At 42.7% G+C, this 22,639-nt stretch overlaps 2 protein-coding genes across 8 annotated transcripts in view; both read right to left on the bottom strand.

Annotated features, from left to right (window-relative positions):
* Positions 1-8,260, bottom strand: part of htt (huntingtin) — a 184,871-nt gene extending 176,611 nt beyond the window's left edge. For all 7 annotated transcript variants that reach the window (XM_052019338.1, XM_052019340.1, XM_052019339.1 and 4 more), the window contains exon 1: positions 7,882-8,260. In XM_052019338.1, the coding sequence (XP_051875298.1) occupies positions 7,882-7,970 (89 nt within the window). In that variant the 5' untranslated portion in view covers positions 7,971-8,260. The remainder of the gene's footprint in view (positions 1-7,881) is intronic.
* A 7,080-nt stretch (positions 8,261-15,340) lies between these two features.
* The window catches only part of grk4 (G protein-coupled receptor kinase 4), a 128,327-nt gene continuing 121,028 nt past the window's right edge, over positions 15,341-22,639 (bottom strand). Inside the window, exons 14-16 of the mRNA XM_052019362.1 lie at positions 22,340-22,477; positions 20,241-20,372; positions 15,341-16,909 (exon numbers count right to left, since the gene is read on the bottom strand). Coding sequence (XP_051875322.1) covers positions 16,853-16,909; positions 20,241-20,372; positions 22,340-22,477 — 327 coding nt within the window. The 3' untranslated portion in view covers positions 15,341-16,852. The remainder of the gene's footprint in view (positions 16,910-20,240; positions 20,373-22,339; positions 22,478-22,639) is intronic.

Below are 22,639 nucleotides of genomic sequence, written 5' to 3'. Positions count from 1 at the left end.
TTCCCAAAGGACTGTCAATGCAGGGTATCAAACAGAGCTTTTGAAATTCATAGTTCTTTTAGTTATGCAAGATATAAAAGTGGTATAAATCAGCAGTGATGATCGAGTAGATTAAGGCTGAATGACATACTCCTGTTCAAAATATTCTCAGAAGTGTAGGCAAACCATGCATAACAAGTGAGCAATGAAGCAAAACTGAAACAAATGAATGTTAAAACTATAAGCAGTGCATGGAAGAATTGTTGACCACAATCTTCAGCCAGAGAGTGGTCAGTACATGGAATGAACTGCGGAGGAAGTGGTTAAGGCAGGTATATTAACAACATTTAAAAGGTGCTTGGACAGATACATGGATAGGAAAGGTTTAAGAGGGATGTGGGCCAAATGTGAATCTTAGGCAGCGTGGACCAGTTGGGCCAAAGGACCTGTGTCCGTGCTGTATGACTCTATAAAGATCTTTGTTACCCGTCTTTTTCAACATCATCCCCCAATCAATCGTTTAATGTTTTAATATGATATGAACTCAGCAGCATTCACACATCTCCAGCACCATGCCCCAAGTGGCCACTATTCACATGACTCTCAAACATTTGAACACAGAATCTAACAATGGAGGTCAGTCCAGCCAAGTCCAAGGCTGTGCCCATTCACAGACCTCCTCTCAGCAGGAACACTGTTCAGCAATTAGGACATACAAATGCACGATTGGGGGCAGTACGTTACTCGTGCCTGATCTGTCATTTTGGTTCAATTCTACATTCCCACCTGTAGAGTAACCTTTCAGTCCCTCTGAACCATCTACCTCAGCCTTAGAAATATTCAATGCTTCCATTGCACTTTGAAGAAGAAAACTCAGAAAAAGCCACACCATCTCTGTCGTAAATGGACCACTGGTTCTACACTCGCCCACAAAAGGAAACATCCTCTCCCCATTCAGCCTATCCAGACTTTCATGATCTTGTATGTTTCAATTAAGTACCTTCACACATTTCCAAACTCTAATGGATACAAGTTTTGCCCATCCAATCTTCACTTGTAAAAAGAGCAAAAGGGTAACTAGGGAGGGAGTAAGTCCCCTTGAGGATCAGTGTGGTAATCTATGCACGGAGTGATGGGTGAGGTCTTTGTCTGGATCTACCTTGAAGGAGAACATGGAAGCGAGTAAACTCAGATATCCTGAAGCATATTGACATTACAAAGGAGATGGTGTGGAAATCCTGAATCTCAAAGGTGGATAAATCCCCAGGGTTCGACCAGGTGTATCCTAGGATGTTGTGGGAAGGAAAAGAGGAGATTGCTGGGACCCTGGAAGAGATTTTTGTATTGTCATTAGCTACAGGCGAGGTACTGGAAGACAGCTAATGTTGTACCTTTAAGAAGGGCTTCAAGGGCAAGCCAGGGAACTACATCAGTGGTGGGAAAGTTATTGGAAGGGATTGAGATTATTTGCATTTGGACAGGCAGGAATGATTAGGGATAGTCAACATGACTTTGTTTGCGAGAGATCACAAATTTGATTGAGTTATTTTTTGTGCAAGGGCAGGGTAGTCGACAGCGTCTTTGTGGACTTTAGCAAGGCCTTTGACAAGGTCTTGTATGGTAGACAAGCCCACAAGGTTAGAATACATGGGATCGTGGGCAAGATAGCAAATTGGATACAAAACTGGCTTAGTGGTAGGAGGCAGTGGGATAGGAGTGGACAGGAGAGGCAGTCTGGAAAAGCTGAACGAGGAGAGGATGTTTCCTTCAGTGGGCGAATATAGAACCAGAGGTTATAGTTTAAAATAATGGGTTGTCCACCTGTGGGAGCAAACGGAATCTTCAGGAACTCATCCCCTTTTGTCGATGTAGTATCCCCTACACTGAAATCTTAGCCTAAATTCCATGTTTAGTACCTCACTGGCTGTAAAGCACTTTGGGATGCTCAATGATCATGAAAAGCTATATTCTTTTACTAGGTTTCTGCTCATTGCAACACAGAACTCCGAGCAAGACCTGGCTGAAACCATTTCCATGCAACCCAGCTCAAGTTCACAGGGTAGAACCACAAACACAAACATGCTGAAGTGACAAGTGTCATACCACTACCCTGAATATTCAATGCATTAAACTTTAATTGCTGTAATTTCCACAATAAATTAAATTTCCAGTTTCATTAATTGTTTTTTGGATTGTAATCTTAGCTCAAAGTCAAGGCCCAATAAAGAACCTTGTCCATGGTACGCATACTACCTCTGGTATATCCATTAGAAATTACAGCCCAGACACGAGCAGAACTTGTTTACATCATGATTAATGATATGGTTCATGCACCTGCTCACTGTGGTTTTGATAAACTAAATAATACAAGTGCACACCCTTTTCAACACACAATGCAGCATGCATTAACAAAGACAAACAAAATACACAGGGACATCAAGAAAATCTGTCATATCTACCTTTAAAATGAAAATAAGGGAATGATAAAAAGCTTCCACAACTTCTTAAAATACAAAAAAGTGCCCCTGCACATCATTTCCTCGGTCCCTCACGATCAACTTAAGTGTTACCTTAACTCAGTTGGTAAGACTCTCCCTCTTCTCAGATTGTTGTGGGTTTGCACTGGAATAATATCCTGCATTTATACATCATCCTCAATGTCCCAAGGCATTTCTCTGGAGTGCTATTAAATGTGGTTTCAGACAAAACCACATAATGAGATACAAGAGGTGATCAAAGTCTTTGTTTTAAGGAGAACTCTAAAGAAAAAAAATACCAGATCTTAGGTCCATGTACCTTAAAGCTGGTAGCAATGAAAACTGGAGAGGTGCAATTGGCAAAAAACAAAGGGCTGCAGAAGAGGCCAGAAATGGAGCGAATAAAGATGTAGGGTTGAGGGATGTTATGGAGTTAATAATGGGCAAGCCCATGGAGCAATGTGAAAATATGAACAAAAACAAAAAACAAAACCTTGCCAATCTGGAAGCCAATATAAGTCAATGAGAAGGGTGTTAGGTATACAGGATAAGGAATGGACAGCAGAGTTTTGGAGACGCAAGTTTACAGCTTGCAAGATGGGAGGCTGACCAAGAGAGCAGAGGCCAAGCTAGTAACCAGTATACTTCTGCACTTTATGAAACGCTGTGCCTACCTATTCAAGTGCAAATCAAAATTTTAAATTTACAGTGCTTAAAACAACAATTGCAATATTTAAAAGACATTTAGACAAGTACATGGAGAGAAAATGTTTAGAGGGATATGGGCAAATTGCAAGCAAATGGGTCTAGTTTAGGATGACAACTTGGACAGCATGAATAATTCGGGCCAAAGGGCCTGTTTCCCTGCTGTGTAATTTGAAAAGGTAAAGTTGCAGCTTAAATAATTCCAGAGAAAGGAAGGCCAAATAGCCAAAGGTTTTCCTTTGCACCTGATCCTACTCTCGGCTGCAAGCTTCCAAATGGAAACAATGATGAACCCAAGCTTGGGGAAACGACATCTCACCATACCTTTGCTTGGCCCTTGCTAAAATGCCCTACTAAATTCACTAGCTGATCTAGGGTGAAAAGGGAATTTGAAAAATCATCAGGAGAACTAGCCTTCCTAACATTTCCTGGCAAAGGACATGCAAACACACTCTCTGATGTTATGCACCTCAGTATATCCTGCAATATTTTTGCTCAGAGTCAGTATCTGGGCAACAATAGCATGGCTGGTGATGCCCATCCAGATTCGCCTTGAGAAGTTGCAGAGGTCGAGTGGGCTGCCACCTTGACTATGTAGAACAATTTGATAAGACTAAGTGGCTTGCTCGACCACTCAGAGGGCAGTCACGTCAAGTTTCATTGCCAAGTAACAGAAATCCAATTCTGCCTTCATGCTTGGTGTAACTTTATTTGAACAAGATGTAATTCCACAGTCATTCATTTAACCTACACTGCAATGTAAAACAGATGCAAAACACCAAGGCAAGAAATGAGAGATAAATTGAATAATATTTCTTACCAATTTAAGCATGGTGCGTAAAAATTTGATCTTCTCCACAATGGCACATTTTGTGTCAGTCCTGGACATAACTTGCCATCTTGCCTCCAAATCAGTAGGTCAAGGTCCATGCCTCACTCCAGCAATTGGGAGCACAAGACTCTATGCAGACACTCAGTGTGGTATTGAGGACATTCTGGAGTGGTTTAGCATTTCATTGGAAAGCTAATGAGGCCCCATCTACTTCCTCAGAAGGGTGCTAAAAATATAATGACACCAACCCTGATATCCTGGCTATTATTTATCCCCCAACCAATAGCACAAAAAACAAACCACCTGGATAATATCCCACTGCTGTTTTGTGGAAGCTATGTGTGTGCAAACTGATTGCTGAATTTCCTGCAAAATTACCCCTCCAAAGTACCTCACTGGTTGTGAAGTGCTTTGGGATATACTAAAGGGATTTGAAAAGTGCTGGATAAGTGCAAGTTCTTTCTTTCACTGACTCCAATTAAAGAGCATTGTTACAACCTTATCAATAAGTTTGGACTAAACCAGTTTACCAACTATTGCCAAAAACGCTGAGACATTGTGAATGAAATTGAGTATGCAAGCTCACTTTCCATTAGTGGTTGAAGACTGAACAAAAGTAGTACAGAGAAGGAGGGATCCAGTCAAAATACTTTGTATCATATTGAAAGTGATTTGAAGGAAAGTGATTATTAGTCTTCTGATTCAGAAGAAATTTTGTTAAATGTCTTAACCAATGAAGTTGCTTTTGTCTCCACTTTACCAAAGATGAACACAATAAAGATGTGAAGCATTGATTTATCGACTTTGGAAAGACTGCCCTTGGTGGCTTGGTCAATTTCTCCTTGGTCACTCTGTACTCCATAAAAAAGTACATCATGGACTCGAAGGAAGTGCATTAATGTGTGAGCTTTAGAATGTCTCTTTGTCAATCAGCACTCCTTAGATCTACTTTACAAAAAGGTAAAAAAAAGATAAGGAATCAACTGAACTAATAAGAACAATACCCTGTGTACATGGAATTTTCTGGTGCTGAAGATGGTGAGCAATTACCACAAAACCGTGACAACAGTACCTGCAAGGAACTTAAACAGTCACTCCACCTTCCAGCAGTTCTAAGCACTGATCCAAGAAATCCCTTAATTCAGTAACCAATTTTGCAATAGAACCCATGCAGGAGATCAAGTCTTCAGTAACAAAATGGTCTACATTAAATATTCAGATTTTTATCATGTGCCAATAGCTTCATCCCCTTAATTCCACCTAACAAACATACCATAACTTCCAATCACTGTGCAATACCTTAAGTATTAATCTCCAACTTAAAATATAGCTCAGTTCATAGCTGAACAAAAGAGACATTTTCCACAATAAAAGAAAAAATTGCCTATGGCTCACAGCAGTAATTCTACATATTTCTCAGTGGGTTATCTGAACTCTTAATTCACTGCATCGCTCTCCACAGCATCTATTATTACTGACATCAAGCACTGCAGTAGTGCATTACATCCAGTCGTCAAAAAACCATGATACTGCAGAGTTTATAAACACACATCACTACCCTTACAAAATTAGGGTTTATTTCTAATTTCTTTTTATTTTTCAAAAGACAGTTTATGTGCTTAGTTACAATGGAACTGTAAATAGTAATCGTTCTGTTGCATCTGCTCCTAGATTCAAAGGGTTTCCCTTAGAGTCAGTGACTTGTTAGATCGGAGCAGTTATAGTGCCTGCTTACAATAACCAACCCAATATTAGCTGCAGTGCAAAGACCTCACCAAGTTACAGTTCCAAAATGAAGATATTTCATTCGTTTACTGCCAAATACTTCTATTCAAGAACAAAAAAATAAATTAGAGGGGGTGGGACTGGAGAAAATGCTGGTATTGGTATATTATTGTCACTTGTACTAAGGCACTGTGAAAAACTTGTCTTGCATACCGATCGTATAGGTCAATTCATTACACAGTGCAGTTACATTGAGTTAGTGCAGAGTGCATTGATGTAGTACAGGTAAAAACAATAACAATACAGAGTGAAGTGTCACAGCTACAGAGAAAGTGCAGCACAATAAGGTGCAAGGTCACAACAAGGTAGATCGTGAGGTCATAGTCCATCTCATTGTATAAGGGAACCGTTCAATAGTCTTATCACAGTGGGGTAGAAGCTGTCCTTAAGTCTGGTGGTACGTGCCTTCAGGCTCTTGTATCTTCTACCCGATGGAAGAGGAGAGAAGAGAGAATGTCCCAGGTGGGTGGGGTCTTTGATTATGCCAGCTGCTTCACCAAGACAATGCAAGGTAAAGACAGACTCCAAGGAGGGGAGGCTGGTATCTGTGATGCGCTGGGCTGTGTCCACAACTCTCTGCAGTTTCTTGCGGTCCTGGGCAAAGCAGTTGCCGTACCAAGCCGTGATGCATCCAGATAGGATGCTTTCTATGGTGCATCGATAAAAGTTGGTGAGTGCCAAAGGGGACAAACCGAATGGAAAAAAAGGGGATCTGAAGAGAGTGAATAGTGTAGATGGGTCAAGAAGTAGATGTCACAGGTGGGGAAGAGGAAAAGGGGAAGAGAATTGAATGTGACACAGGGAAAAACTTTTTATTTTAAAAAAAATGCAACATTTGGAATTTACAATACACTATCTGCAGATGTGGTGGTGGAAGGTTCCACCGTGTCCTTCAAGCAGAAGGTGAATACATGATGGATAAAAGTTTGAAAGGCTAAAGAGCCCAATCCAGAATTTTATTTATTCATTCATGGACATGGGTGTTGCTGGCAAGGGTGTTGCTAACATCCCTTAAAGCAATGGTGAGTCACCATGCTGAACCACTACAGTCTTCTGAAGGTACAGTTGTGCAAGAAGTTCCAGAATTTATCAAATCTGCTTTTATTTAAAAGCATTAAACAAAAAATTGACGTTGCCGATTTGCTAAACCAATACACCAACCCCACCCCAAATTCATAGACTTGCCAAAAATCATTTGGGAGTTTATTTTATTGCTCTCTGCTTTTAGTAAGTTTATTATTAATAATATTCTCTATCAATCTAAATTAGTTTTTGAAATCATAGAATTACAAAAATAGAACACGGCAGGTTTGACAAGGTGAATGAACACGTTGAGCAAGTAGAAATTTTTGTTTAAAAGCCACTGAATGACTGAACACACCTGCCACGTCCCACACGGTTGAGAGCAATCATTTCAACAGGAAATACAACGACATTGTTGCTAAGTGACCCTAAATTATGTGCATCCTAAATAAAGAAATAATGACAAAAACTAAAAAAAAACTCAGCCAGTCAATCAGCAATTATTGACAACATAACATTTAAATGAAGGAACTGCCCGAAACATATTGATGTTCTCAAGAACGACGTTGACTGATCCGTTTGCATTTTGATCATCTTTTGTGTTTAAATATCTGTGTGCATTCACATTTCAGTGTCTATATTTATCGACGTACATAGTTTTGCATTTGTCTGTATATGTATATTTGTGTAACTGGTTGTATATCTCTGCAATAAGCAATAGATTTGTGAGGGTACAAGTATTTTTAGCGTGGTTGTGTATATATCTGCGAGAGCAAGTTTGAGAGTGTGAGTCGTGTACATGATACTCAAAGAGCATGCATTAGGGGTTGTGTATATATTTGTGGGAGATTGCATGCTTGTGTTTATGTGGCTGTGAGTGGTTTTGTACTTGCGAGTGTGATTAAGCACATACATTCAAGAATGTGTGTGGGTGTGTACACAATTGTGGATGTGTGTGTGTGTGTACAATTGTGTGTGTGTGTGTACAATTGTGTGTGTGTGTGTGTACAATTGTGTGTGTGTACAATTTTGTGTGTGTGCGTGTGTGTGCGTGCCCCTTTACAGGGTCTGTTTACTCACTGTTTCTGCCCCGGCTCCTCGCTGGACGGTCCCTGCTGGAATGACTTGAGTGACTCGAAGGCCTTCATCAGTTTCTCCATGGTTGCCATTTTATTAGGGAGAGAGTGTGTGGGGGGGGGGGAACCTGTGGGGAGGGGGGAGCTCGGCAACCTTACTCCTCACCGAGGGGGTTTTAATCCGAGACACAAGCAGGCAAACAGCCCCACTCCGCGCCGAGCGATGCGGGTAGGCAGCACCAGGGCTTATTCCCGCTGCGCGCCCACTAACCGAACCTCCAGCTGTTGCCAAGCCCGGCGTCCACCGCCATCTTGCCGAGGAAATGTCCCACAATTCGTCCACGGCAACCCAACCTCACCCGACGCCGGCACCGGCCCCGCCCCATCCCGTGATTGATGGTCGCGTCGACCAATCGGTGGTTGGCCCACCGCCAATTAGATCGCCGGTTTCGACTTTTGGGGGCGGGGTTAAAAAAGGAAAGGCCGCGCACTACGGGGACGGCCCCGCCTTTTAATGATGGACGGCCCTACAGACCAATCAGCAGATGCATTTGTGATCATTTTGATCAATGACAGGGGGTTAGGGGCGGAACGGAATGACACACACACACACACACACACACACACACACACTCTTGCGCCGCGCCGCCCATTGATTGACAGCTCCGCCGAGCAATGAGCTATCGACGGTAGTTTGAGGCCGGGACTCTGCATGACGTCCAGATCTGATTGACGGCTCTAATATCCAATCGACAACCAGATTTTGTTTTGTCGCCCAATGAAGGTTGAGGGTGAGACAGAACAGGAGGTCCCGCCTGGCTTGCGCGGCCACATTGATTGATGTGCATGTTGTCCAATTAACATTCGCGTTTGGGGATTTTTAGACGAAATATGGACTGAAGACCAATGAAGATCGTTTGAAGGCGGGATCTCCAAACTCCGGAGGACGTGGCCTATCACGAACCACCTGCCAGTGGCCTGTTGACCAATAATCAATGGCCCAATGATGGGAGTCTGGGGCGGGACGTCACGGCTCCAAGCTTATGAATGATGGGCGTGTTGACCAATCAAAGATGACGACGTCTTCATTGTGGCCAATGAAAAGGAAGATGAGGTAAAAGGCGGCACAAAAGGAGCCAATGCTGGAAATAGTCACTTGGTCGGGCAGCTTCTGTGGAGAGAGGGAAAGTCGAGTTAATGGTTCAAAACGGCCTCAATCAGTCCAGATGTAACTGGAAATCCCTGCCTTGGGTCGTTAATGAAGGGTTCCTGCAGTTCAGTTTGCAAAATTTACGCCTGCAAGGAATTCGCTATTGGAATTGGTTTATTATTGTCACTTGTACCGAGGTACAGTGAAAAACTTGTCTTGCAAACCGATCGTACAGGTCAATTCATTACACAGTGCAGTTACATTGAGTTAGTACAGAGTGCATTGAGGTAGTACAGGTAAAAACAATAACAGTACAGAGTAAAGTGTCACAGCTACAGAGAAAGTTCAGGCAATAATGTGCAAGGTCACAACAGGGTAGATCGTGAGGTCATAGTCCATCTCATTGTATAAGGGAACTGTTCAGTAGTCTTATCACAGTGGGGTAGAAGCTGTCCTTGAGCCCGGTGGTACGTGCCCTCAGGCTCCTGTATCTTCTACCTGATGGAAGAGGAGAGAAGAGAGAATGACCTGGGTGGGTGGGGTCTTTGATTATGCTGGCTGCTTCACCAAGGCAGCGAGAGGTAAAGACAAAAGTCCAAGGAGGGGAGGCTGGTGTCCGTGATGCGCTGAGCCGTGTCCACAACTCTCTGCAGCTTCTTGCAGTCCCGAGCAGAGCGGTTGCCGTACCAAGCCATGATACATCCAGATAGGATGCTTTCTATGGTGCAACGATAAAAGTTGGTGAGAGTCAAAGGGGACAGACCAAATTTCTTTAGCCTCCTGAGGAAGTAGAGGTGCTGGTGAGCTTTCTTGGCTGTGGCATCTACCTGATTTGACCAGGACAGGCTGTTGGTGATGTTCACACCCAGGAACTTGAAGCTCTCAACCCTCTCGACCTCGGCACCATTGATGTACACCGCCCCCTTTCCTGAAGTCAATGACCAGCTCTTTTGTTGACATTGAGGGAAAGGTTGTTGTCATGACACCATTCCACTAAGCTCTCTATCTCCTTCCTGTACTCCGACTCATCGCTGTTTGAGATACGGCCTACAACGGTGGTATCATCCGCAAACTTGTAGATGGAGTTAGAGCAGAATCTGGCCACATAGTCATGAGTGTATAGGGAGTAGATTAGAGGGTTGAGGACACAGCCTTGAGGGGCACCAGTGTTGAGAATAATCATGCCGGAGGTATTGCTGCCTATCCTCATTGATTGGCTAGAAAGTCAAGGATCCAGTTACAGAGGGAGGTGTTGAGTCCTAGGTCTCGGAGTTTGGTGACAAGTTTGCTTGGGATTATTGTATTGAAGGCAGAGTTGTCGTCAATAAACACTAGTCTGATGTAGGTGTCTTTACTGTCCAGATGCTCCAGAGCTGAGTGTAGGGCCAGGGAGATGGCGTCTGTTGTAGACCTGTTTCTGCGAGCACCCTGGTGTGTATGATGATGAACTAATCTGAATTAGTGAAGATCGATGGTAAAATTGTTGAGTCATACAGATCGGTAAGGTTGCACGCTGAGGTCTCGCCATCGAGGACATCTTCAAAGAGGCGGTTCCTCAAGAAGGCAGCATCCATCATTAAGGACCCTCACCATCCGGGACATGCCCTCTTCACACACTCAACATTTTAGAAACAGCTTCTTCACCTCCGCCATGAGATTTCTGAACAGTCCATAAACCCACGAACACTACCTCATTACTCCTCTTTTGCGCTATTTTTGTAATTTATGGTAATTTCTTTATCTTGCACTGTACTGCCGCCGCAAAACATCAAATTTCACAACATACGTCAGTGATAAACCTGATTCTGATTCACCGAGTCTCATACCCAAAACTCACACCTTGGTGATGGATCATTCAGTCAATGCTGCTGGTTACCCTCAATATTGATCTCCAAATCCAAGAATCAGTCATACAGCACAGAAACAGACCTTTGGGCCCACCGTCTCTGTGGCAACCTTAAGGTATCTATTTATACTGATCCCATTTACCAGCACTTAGCCTGTAGACTCCCCTGCTGCTGCAGTTCAAATACCCAGCTAAATAGGTCTTAAGTGTGACCTTCTGTCTCTGCTACCTTCTTAGTGTGTTCCACATTGCAACCACCCTCTGGGGCAGAAAAATTCTTCCTCAAATCCCCTCTCATTCTCTTACTCACCACATTTAGAGTATTATGTGCAGATCTGGTTGCTGCATTACAGGAAGGATGTGAAGACTCTGGAGAAGGTGCAGAAGAGGTTCACCAGTATGTTCCCTGGATTAGAGAATAACAGCTATAAGGAGGTTGGACAAACTTGGATTGTTTTCTCTGGAGAGCCAGCAGCTGAGAGGCAATCTGATAGAAGTTTATAAAATTATGAGAGGCATAGATAGGTTAGATAGTCAGAGGGCAGAAATGTCAAATACTAGAGAACATAGCTTTAAGGTTGGTGGGGGGTTGAAGTTTAAAGGAGATTTACAAGGCAAGTTTTTTTCCCCCCCCACACAGAGGAGTAGGTGCCTGGAATGCAGTGCCAGTTGAAGTGGTGAAAGCAGATCCGATAGCACATTTATGAGGCATTGAGACAGGCAGGGAATGGAGGGATATAGACCATGTGCAGCATTGGTTTGGATTAGCATCATGGTTGACACAGATATCATGGGCTGAAGGGCCTGTTCTTGTGCTATACAGTTCCGGTCACCTATCTACAAGAAAGATATCTACAAGCTTAAAAGACTGCAGAGAAAATTTATGCGGATGATGCCAGGACTTGAGTTCTCGGGAAAGGTTGAATAGGTTAGGACTTTATTCCTGGGAGCGCAGGAGAATGAGGGGAGCCTTTATAGAGGTATACAAAATCATGAGGGGTATAGATAGGGTAAATGCATGCAGGCCTTTTCCCCCTCAGGTTGGTTGAGACTAGAACTCGAGGTTATAGCACTGGGGTGAAAGGTGAAATATTTAAGGGGAATCCTAGGGGGAAGTTTTTCACTCAGAGGGTGGTGCCAGTGTGGAACGAGCTGCCAGCGGAAGTGGTGGATGCAGGTTGAATTGTAACATTTAAGAGAAGTTTGGAAAGGTACGTGGATGGGAGGGGTTTGGAGGGCTATGGTCCAGGTGTGCAGGTAGATGGGACCAGGCAGAAAACCAGGCCGGCATGGACTAGATGGGCCGAAGGGCCTGTTTCTGTGCTGTCGTGCTCTATGACTGTAGTGCTCTAGGTTTTCACCAGTAGGAGAGCCACAAGCACAGGAACAAAGCTGCAAAACAAGGGGCCAGTCATTTAAAACTGAGGTGAGGGTAAATTTCTTCTTGAGGGTAATAAGGTCTGGAATTCTCTGCCCAGAAGATGGAGGCGGGATCATTATATTAAGGTGGAGATAGTTATAAATATTTGGAAGATTGAGGAATTGAGGATTGTAGGAAACTAGCCCAGGAGCTGAGACCAGCATCGATCAGTCATTATCATAATGAACGGTAGGGCAGGCTTGAGGGGCCGAGTGGCCCACTCCTGCTCTTATTCTCTCGTTAGCCTGACGTTAGTACTAAGGAAAATTCTGGAATCTATTCTAATAAAGAAACTTAGAAAATATGATAGATAAGAGTCAATATGGATTTATGAGGGAAATCATTTTTGACTAATAAGTTCTGTGAGCATTATCAACTGGATGGGGGAGGGAAATCAGTGCATGTCTTGTATTTTGATATTCAGAAGGATTTTAATAAGTCCCCCACAAGGGACAGAAGGACAAGGTTAGAACACATAAAATTGTAGGTAATGTAATAGTATAATATGTAATGTAATAACAATTCAGGAACAGCTCCTTCCACTCTGCCATTAGAGTTATGAATGGTGCATTAACCCATGAATACTACCTCATTATTCATTTCACACTATTTATTTTTATAGATTTTTGTCTTTGCACTGTACTGCAGGCACAGTAGTGTAGCGGTTAGCGTAACGTTATTACAGCGCCAGCGACCTGGGTTCAACTCCCGCTGCTGTCTGTAAGGACTTTGTATGTTCTCCCCGTGTCTGCCTGGGTTTCCTCCGGGTGCTCCGGTTTCCTCCCACATTCCAAAGACGTACAGGTTAGGAAGTTGTGGGCGTGCTACGTTGGTGCCGGAAGCGTGGTGACACCTGTGGGCTGCCCCCAGAACACACTACGCAAAAGATGCATTTCACTGTGTGTTTCAATGTACATGTGACTAATTAAGATATCTTATTGCCGCTACAAAACAACAAATTTCACGTCATATGTGATAAAAAAAATCTGATTCGGACTCTGGATTAAGAGTTGGTTAACAGTAAAATGGGAATAAACAAGTCCCTCAGGTTGGTGGGCTGTGACTGGTGAGACCACAGGCATCAGTACTTGGGCCCCTGCTTATGCATAACCTACATCACTGATTTGGCTGACGAGACTAAATTTTATATTTGCAGATTTTTTGATGTAACCAACCTAAATGGGTATGTGAGCAGCAATGGGGAGGGCAAAGAGGATTTCAGCAAGCTCAGCTGGCAACAGCGTGGCAAATGTGGGAAAACATGTCTTCATGAGGTGAATCATATTTGACTGAGAGTTCTGAGGATGTATCTCCCAGAGGAGCAGGGGAAATGAGTGGGTGTCTTGTATTTGGATATTCAGAAGGATTTTAATAAAATCCCACACAGGAGATTAGAGGACAAGGTACACTACACTTCAGCAGGGGAAACCAGAAATGCTGAGCATTTTAAGTAGTGAAAGACAGGAAGGTGTTGATCTCCAAAAGGGAACTGGGTTCCTTGAATGCAAGTCACTGAAAGCTAAGATGCAGATGCAACAGGTAAATAGTTTGTTGGTCTTTATTGCAGTAGTAAAATCTTACTGCAGTTAATAAAGGGCTTTGATGAGACCTTATCTGGAGGAGGATGATAAGGAGATCAAAGGAGGAATTCAGCCAGACAGGTCAGACAGGAGGAGAAATGAACTCTGCTAGGCTGGGGTTTAGAACAGTGAAACATAAAAAATCCTTCCAGAGCTTGCCAAGGTGGAAGCAGGGATGATATTTCCACTGACTGAGGAGCCTGGAACTAGGGACAGGACCAGTCTCAAAATAAAGGGGCAGGACTTTAAGACTTAAATGAGCAGAAATTTCTTCACACAGAATTCTTTACTCAAGAGGGTGTGGAAACAAGATATCAATTACATTTGAAACAGAAAGTAATAGATTTCTGGATGTTGAAGGAAACAAAGACACGGGGGTAGGGCAGGAAATGGTATCAGAAGAACAAAAAAATATTAAGGATTTGATGATTACCAGGATGGTCTCTCAAAACAAGAAAATTTTGGACAGATATACGGGAAAGCAGTACTGAATAATTTATACTGTAAGGAAACCAGATGGAGAATACATGCAGGTGAACTGATAATCCAAGGACAAGATCTAGAAAGAGATTGCATTTCTGTAGCACCTTTCAGGACTGCTTCACAGATTATCTATCTTAACATATTGTTGGAAGAGTTTTTTTTAAATCAGATGCAACATTCAACCAAGGCAATTTCTACTCTTCCAGGTGGATGCATAATTTTCTATCTCAATATTTGAAGAATATCAACATTCCTCCCCGGTGCTCATTTCAAAGTTTGCTCACTTACCCTGGGCTTCATTGGTAAATCGAACCCAAGAAACTCGTGTTAAGATGGTGCTGAGCCATCTTATTGAACAATAGGCCAATGGTGGCTGGTACTGGGGAGTTGCCCTGGAGAGTCAGCACAGACATGGGCTGAATGGTCTCCTCCCGTGATGAAACCATTCTACAAATTAGGCCCATCAGGAGTGATTAGCAGACATATACATGGAGAAAAAAAAATAAGGTTAGAAGTTTGGAACCCACTTCTGCAAGTACATGGGGAAAGGGAGTGATATGGAACTGGGTCAGAGATCAACTCAGAGAATGGTGGAATGGGCTCCAAAGGAACGCATCGTCCGTTCCAAACTCAACAGATCTTACACACTCTTGCTACTTAAGCAATGAAAGTAGATGGAGGAGGCACAATTTTAAAATCCACAAGAGGCCGATCTGTGGCTAATGTCAGGAGGTCTCTTAACAGGTTTGGGAATGAACAGTTAATGGAAACGAGCTCAAATTATCCAAGGAGCTGCCGGAGAGGACAGGACAACCATAGATTCATCTCGACGGATGAACCAACTGAGATCAGACCGCTTTCCCAACCTCTACGTTTCATTTGAGAGTGTGAAAATGGCAAATCTTGATGAATTCCAGAAAGCCCAGAGCTAATAAGCTAAGGCACCATCTTGGGGATGCTTCATTCAACTATGAGACCAAGGAGCTGTATACAAATGGCAGTATTTATTAATTTAAAACGTTCCAACATAAAAACATTGGGTAAGAACCTATCAAGATTCCTAGTTTAGAATGGATATACACACCGAATTTTTTAAAAAAAAGAAACAGGACTTATATTAGCACGAAACCAGTCATCAGATGTAATGGAATCAGAGCTGTTCAACATGATTCTAGTATTCAGACGAAGAAGCCTTATCACAGATACAATATACAACATGCTCGTTTTAAATACAACTGGAGAATCTTTAATGAGAACAGGCAACATCTAAAAAGTAAAATGGCACTTAGTGCAAGACAAACCACAGAAGTCAATATTTTTGAATAGAGAGGTCATTAAATTAAATCTTTCACAGCTTTTAGAAAATGAATCATAGGTAAAATACCCAACACAAAAAGAAAATATAGTTCTTTTAAAAAATGGTTTGGTACAGATGAATCCGACATTGTCAGAAGTTCACGTTTTTGTTAAGGTAATATGGGAATGTTTCCATTGATTTACGAGGTTACGAAGCTTTCAGTGTATTGCCAAGAACAATGGTTCACATCAGTCAAATAAGCCAGTTTTAAATTGCACGGCAGTCAAGGATTCTTAATTGACATTAATGTGACTCAGCCCACTTACAGAATCAAGCTAAGTTTATTAATGGTCATTTATATTTACATGGGACAGGGTTACCAGTGGGAAAAGCAGGGGTGTCACATTCTTTCAGATTGGAAAGAGAGGTATTGAATCTACCAGATGCAGTTTGTCATTGCATTGCCTTGCATTATTTGGTGCTCTGGAGGTTAAATGTGTCCCATTTCTGACCAGACCATGAACCACTGGCCTTGGTTATGATCCACTTCAATGATTAGCAATCGGCCCATAAGCACAGCAGAGGTCCAATTCCAACAAGATTGAAAAAAAAGCAAGCAGACTAGATCCCCACTATTTGCACTCGAGGTGGAGTTTAACTGCGCACACAGTGCATTTCCAGGCCACAAACACACTCAAGTACACATCCTCTCAAGGGCATATGTACACATTAATAGAGACATTCACGCGCACTCACACACACGCATATTTACAAACACACACACACACACCCACAGCGCAGCACGCATTGGCATAGAGAGCAACTGCTACTGTGTACAGGCCCACTCCATACTAAAATAAAATCCAGCTAAATGTCACGAGTTGCAAAGAGCACACATTTACATTGCTGTGCTTCTTCTGTTTTTAAAAAAATAATTAAAAATAAACTTTTAAATAGATAATTCACAAAGTCATTCCTGTTAAAATTAACATACGCATTCAAGTGGTACTTAATATATGGCTTTTTGTACAACTTTAGTTAAAATATACATCTAAGACATAATTCAAATATAAATGTACAAAATATGTAAACTCGTACAGCAGTTTTTTTTGTCGAAATATAATACATTTTAATACATGTTCCCAGTTTAACCTGAAATCTCAGTTTTTTTTCAGGATAATCTAAATTTGGCTCATTAACTACAGGATTTTTGAAGGGTCTTCATCTTCGTCACTGAAGCTGCTTTTGAAACACATCTGCAACAAAAGAAGGACAAATGAGTCAAGGCAGACGTACAAGCTTCATAGTTGCACCCAACAGAATTTGATTCTGTATCACATTAGGAGCTACAAAGGGAGATAGTTTAAAAACTTAGGGAGAGATAGGTTTAAGGAGAGATGGAAAGGATTTAGAGTTTAGGGATTTACATATTACCAAGGATTACAGAGTATATGACACAAAAACAGGGCAAAAGGCTCAACCAGTTTATGCTCATTCAAGTCTCCTCCCACCTTTCCTCACCTAGCATAGCCTTCTATTTGCTAATCCCTCTCATGCTTGGACAGCCTCCCCCTAAATGCATCTTTGTTATTTCCTTCAAACACTCACTCCAAGCCACGCTTGACGTATGGGTTAGGAAGTTGTGGGCCTGCTATGTTGACGCCGGAAGCGTGGAGACACCTGCATGCTGCCCCCAGACACTCTACACAAAAGATGTATTTCACTGTGTATTTCGATGTACATGTGACTAATAAAGATATCTATCTAATGTGCCTTGCTTTCCAGTACCTCTACATTCTTTTCATTTTACATCAGCCCAGATTGGATGCAGTATCAAGTGTGGTTTAATTATGGTCCAAGGTTGAGCATACCGCCCCATACCTTTCAACTCCACACCTCGAGAATAAATTCCACTGATTGGCCAGCTTCATTTACGGCCTTGCTAACCTGTGGTGCGACCAACGAGGCTTTGTCCTCTCACCCATCTAAACTCATTTCTAGGTCACGTAGTCAAGCGCAAGAAACGGAGGGGCCCAGGATTACAGGAAACTGGCAGGAGAGCATAGCCGAGGCCAAGACTGGATCAGCAGTGATCTTTGTGAATGGCAGAGCAGACTCCAGGATCCACAAGCCGAGTCCCGTTTCTTATATTCCCTAAACTTCCTACCAAAATGTACTTCCTCACATTTGTGTTGAACTTCATTTGCCAATTAGTACACTTGCAGAATGGGCAAGTAACATCCCCCAACTTAACGCAGTCCTCCTCAATACCTCCTCCCCTCTTCCTTCACCTCTCATTTAAAGGCATTTTAACATTTCCAAGGTATTCAGAAACATACAGATCAAAAACAACTATTCAGTCCATCAGTTCCTTTCGCCAACACTTTCCCACAAACCTCCAAATGTCTCCTTTTAAAGTATTTATCCAATTGTCTTTTGCACTTGCTTCCACCACCATTTCAGAGAGCTCAACCAAATCACAAGAAAATCTAATCTCTTGCATTCTGCACAGTAACTTATCTCACAAACTGTTTCTCCCCATCCTTTTCATGAAAGGACTTCAATTTTGAATACATCATTTGGGTTTCTCCTTGACCTTCTGAGATGCACAGTGATACCAAAGCTCCCTGCCAACTTGGAGATGACTATATGATCCAATCAACCAGCTGCAGAGAATGGTTGTCATCGAGTTCAGACACAATTTGTCTTAAGCAATAACATCCGCTAAATGCAGTTTGACTGAAAAATAATTCCACTTTTATTAGAAGTTTCACTTACAAGTTCCACCCAATGTAGTTCATTAGTGCAGTTTTCAATAGACTGTAAACAAGGCATTTGCATTGTTTGCTACAGAACTTGCCCAAGTCTCCACTCATCTCTGGATAATACAACAGCGTCCAATAGACACTGTAATCATTGTGTCCATAGGAGAATTGCAGCTTCTCTTGCCTACCATGTGTGACAACATTGTCTTACTGCTCACCTGAGGGCAAGATGGGGCCTCTGTTCAATTCCTTATCTGAAAACCAGCACCTCCAATGGTACAGTTTAGATGTTTGTGTTCCAAGTCTCTGGATTTTATATTTTCTTCAAATGTGCATGGCCATTTGGCCCATTGAGTCAATGCTGGCTCTCAGAGCAACTCCACCAATCCTATTCTCCCATCTCCTTGTAATCTACTCTTTCTTGCAGCCCCATCAACTCCTCCCCAATTTCACTGTCACCCACCCGGACCAAGGGTAATTTACAATTAACCTACCAACCAGCAACCAGAGCACCCTGGGGAAAACCAATACAGGAACTGCACCAGAGGTCAGGATTGAACCCAGGTCACTGGAGCTGTGAGGTGGCAGCACTACCTGCTGTACAACTGTGCTGCCCAAAAGACTTGAACCCACAATAATCTCAGAATCAGATTATCACTGACATAAATTATGTGAAATGTGTTGTTTTGCAGCAGCAGTACAGCGCAAAGACATAAAATTACTATAAATTACAAATATAAACAGTGCAAAAAAAGGAATAACGAGGTAGTGTTCATGGGTTCATGGACCATTCAAAAATCTGAGGGCGGAGGGGAAGAAGCTGTTTCTGAATCATTGAGTGTGGGTCTAAAGGCTCCTGTACCTCTTCCTCAATGGTAGTAACAAGAGGGCAAGAGTGCTACCGACTGTTCTACACATGCATTAGTTAAATGCACAAGTAGTTTAACTGGCACCATTTCAGTTGATTCCTATGATCACAAACAATTATTTGTCAGGAGTTGGTGACAGACTGACAAACTCAGGTAGTGCGAGTGGGGCAGACTGCATCAGAGAGTGCCAGAAATGACCACATGATCATGATTGACTTCACACACCATGCCTTAAACACCCATCCTCATCCAATTGCAGTTTGATGCAAAAATAATTCTGCTCGTATTGGAAGTTTCACTTACAAGTTCCACCCTTTTTCAAAAGGCTGTAAACAAGGCATTTGCTTTGATACTTCACGATTTGCCCAATCGCTCAGAAATGGATCAGGCAGAGTAACGCAGGACGGAACTGCCTAACTGGTCCATGCCGACCACAGCTTTCTCCTTGCCTGTGTTCAGCCCACAACCCTCCAAGCCCCTCCCCTCCTTGTACCTATCCAAATGCCTCTTAAATGTTGCAATTGTACCTGCCTCGATCACTTCCTCTGGCAGCTCATTCCAGGTACTCACCACCCTCTGTGTAAAAAAGTTACCTCCCAAGTTTCTTAAATCTCTCCCCTCCGATCTTGTATCTATGCCCTCTAGTTTTGGACTCCCAACCCTGGGGAAAAGACTATGACCGTCCACCTTATCCATACCCCTCATTCTCCTACGCTCCAAGGAATAACGATCCAGCTTGGCCAACCTCTCCCAACAACTGAGGCTCTCCAGTCCAGGCAGCATCCTCGTAAGTCTCTTCTGCACCCTCTCCAGCTTGACAATGTCTTTCCTATAACACGGTGACCAAAACTGTACACAATATGCAGCTTCAGGAATGGACGAAATGCCAAGAAACTGAGGGGAAAGTGACGTGGAAAAGGGTGAAATCCATTAGGCAATGGAAAATAGCTCACCTCTCGCCTGCAAAGTCTGTACCACACGCCTCGCTTGGGAGGTGGCTCGGGCTTGTTGTTGTCCAGGTCCGGCGATAATGTCCCGTCACTCCCATAGGTATTTACTTCTTTAAAACATTCTGTGTCAATCATCTGCAGGACAATTACAAAACCAGTTCAATAATAAAGAATAAATTACCTTACTTTCTGATTAATAGGAAATGGAGACAAGAGACTGCAGGTACTGGAATCTGAAGCAACAAACAATCTGCTGGAGGAACTCAGTGGGTCGAGCAACATCTGTGTGGGGAGGCAGGGGGGAAAACAGGATGGGGAGAGGAATTGTCAACATTTTGGTTTGAAACCCTGATGCAATCCAGCTCTGATGCAGGGTTCCAAAATGTCGACGATTCTTTTCTGCTCCCACAGATACGAGCCTGAGGGCACGTACCACCAGGCTGAAGGACAGCTTCTACCCCACTGTGATAAGACTATTGAATGGTTCCCTTATACGATGAGATGGACTCTGACCTCACGATCTACCTTGATGTTACTTTGCACCTTACTGCACTGCACTCTCTCTGTAGCTGTGACACTTTACTCTGTACTGCTATTGTTTTTAGCTGTACTACCTTAATGGACTCTGTACTAACTCAATGTAACTGCACTATGTAATGAATTGACCTGTACGATCGGTATGCAAGACAAGTTTTTCGCTGTACCTCGGTACAAGTGACAATAATAAACCAATACCAATAGCTGCTCGACCTGCTGAGTTCCTCCAGCAGATTGTTTGTCAGGAAATGGACATTGCTGACATTTATTGTGCTAAACTGGTAGATATTCCAGCTGAGAGCCAAAGCAGTGAGTTTTCAAGGTACGTACCTGGATGAGATGGGATCTTACTAAACTAGCAGAGCCTAGATTCATCAACTGATCAAAAATAAAAACAGCTTTTGACATCGGTTCATGGTCATGCATCAAGAATTGAACTCTGCTTTCTAAAAACACCAGCTGAGGTCCAGCTGGAGTACTTTTCCCGATTCTGGGCACCACCCTCCAGGACAGAGGTAAAGTCTTTTGCAGAGAATTGATCGCAAGTTTACAGAGAGGCTGGAGCAGCTAATACTGGTCTCCTCAGAATAGGAGAGATGTTTGACCTTTTTCCACACGGAGGGTGGTCAGTATATGGAACAAGCTGCCAGACGAGGCAGGTACAGCAACAACATTTAAAAGACATTTGGATAGGTACATGGTTAGGAAAGGTTTAGAGGGATATGGGCCAAACGCGGGCAAATGGGACGAGCTTAGATGGACATCTTGATCAGCCTGGACAAATTGGACCAAAGGGCCTGTTTCCTTGTTGTATGACTCTGTCAAAAACCATCGATGGTTTAGAAAGAGGGAATAAAGAGTAAACATCCTGTTGGCTGGTGGGATAATAACCAGAGGAGGTGGTTTTAGAGATGATCAGCAAAAAGTTTAGAGGTGATGAGGAAAATCTTTATACAATAGGATGGTGGAAATACCTTTAGCAAGAGGATTGGATAAATACTCGAAAAGAAAGAAACTAAAGAGATATGGGGAAAGAGCAGGAGAGTGGGACTGACCATTGCCCGTCAAAAGGGGTGGTGCAGATTCACTGGGTCAAGTGAACTCCTCCTGTGCTGTACCACTCTGCAAACTTTTTGACAACCAGCTTGGCTCAAGGACAGCTTCTATCCTGCTGTTATAAGACTATTGAATGGTCCCCTAGTACAAGATAGACTCTTGACCTCACAATCTACCTCATCATGACCTTGCACCTTACCATCAGCCTGCACTGCACTTTCTCTGTAACTGCAACACTTTATTCTGCATTCCGTTATTGCTTTTCCCTTGTACTGCCTCAATGCACTGTTGTAATGAAATGATCTGTGCAGATGGCATGCAAAACAAAAGTTTTTCATTGTACCTCAGTACATGTGACAATAAACCAATTTACTAATTTTAATTACCAATTTAAATTATTACCAGTAATAAACCAATTTAAATTACTAATTTAAATTAATAAACAAACCAACAACAAACCTCAGATGTTTTAAGTTGGCTGCTGTGTGTCTGCATACAGTATAGCTTACCTCATTTTGCCAAGGAATAGAGACACTGCCAGTGACAAACTTGGAGTAGAAGTCATCGTCTGTCGGATCCAGGTTCACCCCTTTGACTGTGGAGAACTGCTCGATGTCCAAGACGTCTTTACAGTACACTGCTCTGGGCTGGAAAGCAAACAAAGATAAGTTTCTACAGCACCTTCCACCTGTGCAGCTGAAGTATTTTCAAGTGGGTTCATTGCTTTTGTGTAGGAATAAGCCAACAAAAATCCATAAGATATGCAACAATGATACATTTACGAGGAAGCAAAATGGAAGCGGCTTGTA

This window comes from Pristis pectinata, chromosome 7, assembly GCF_009764475.1.
Source record: "Pristis pectinata isolate sPriPec2 chromosome 7, sPriPec2.1.pri, whole genome shotgun sequence".
In the NCBI taxonomy this organism is placed as follows: Eukaryota; Metazoa; Chordata; class Chondrichthyes; order Rhinopristiformes; family Pristidae; genus Pristis; species Pristis pectinata.
This window is presented reverse-complemented; position numbering and strand designations above follow the sequence as displayed.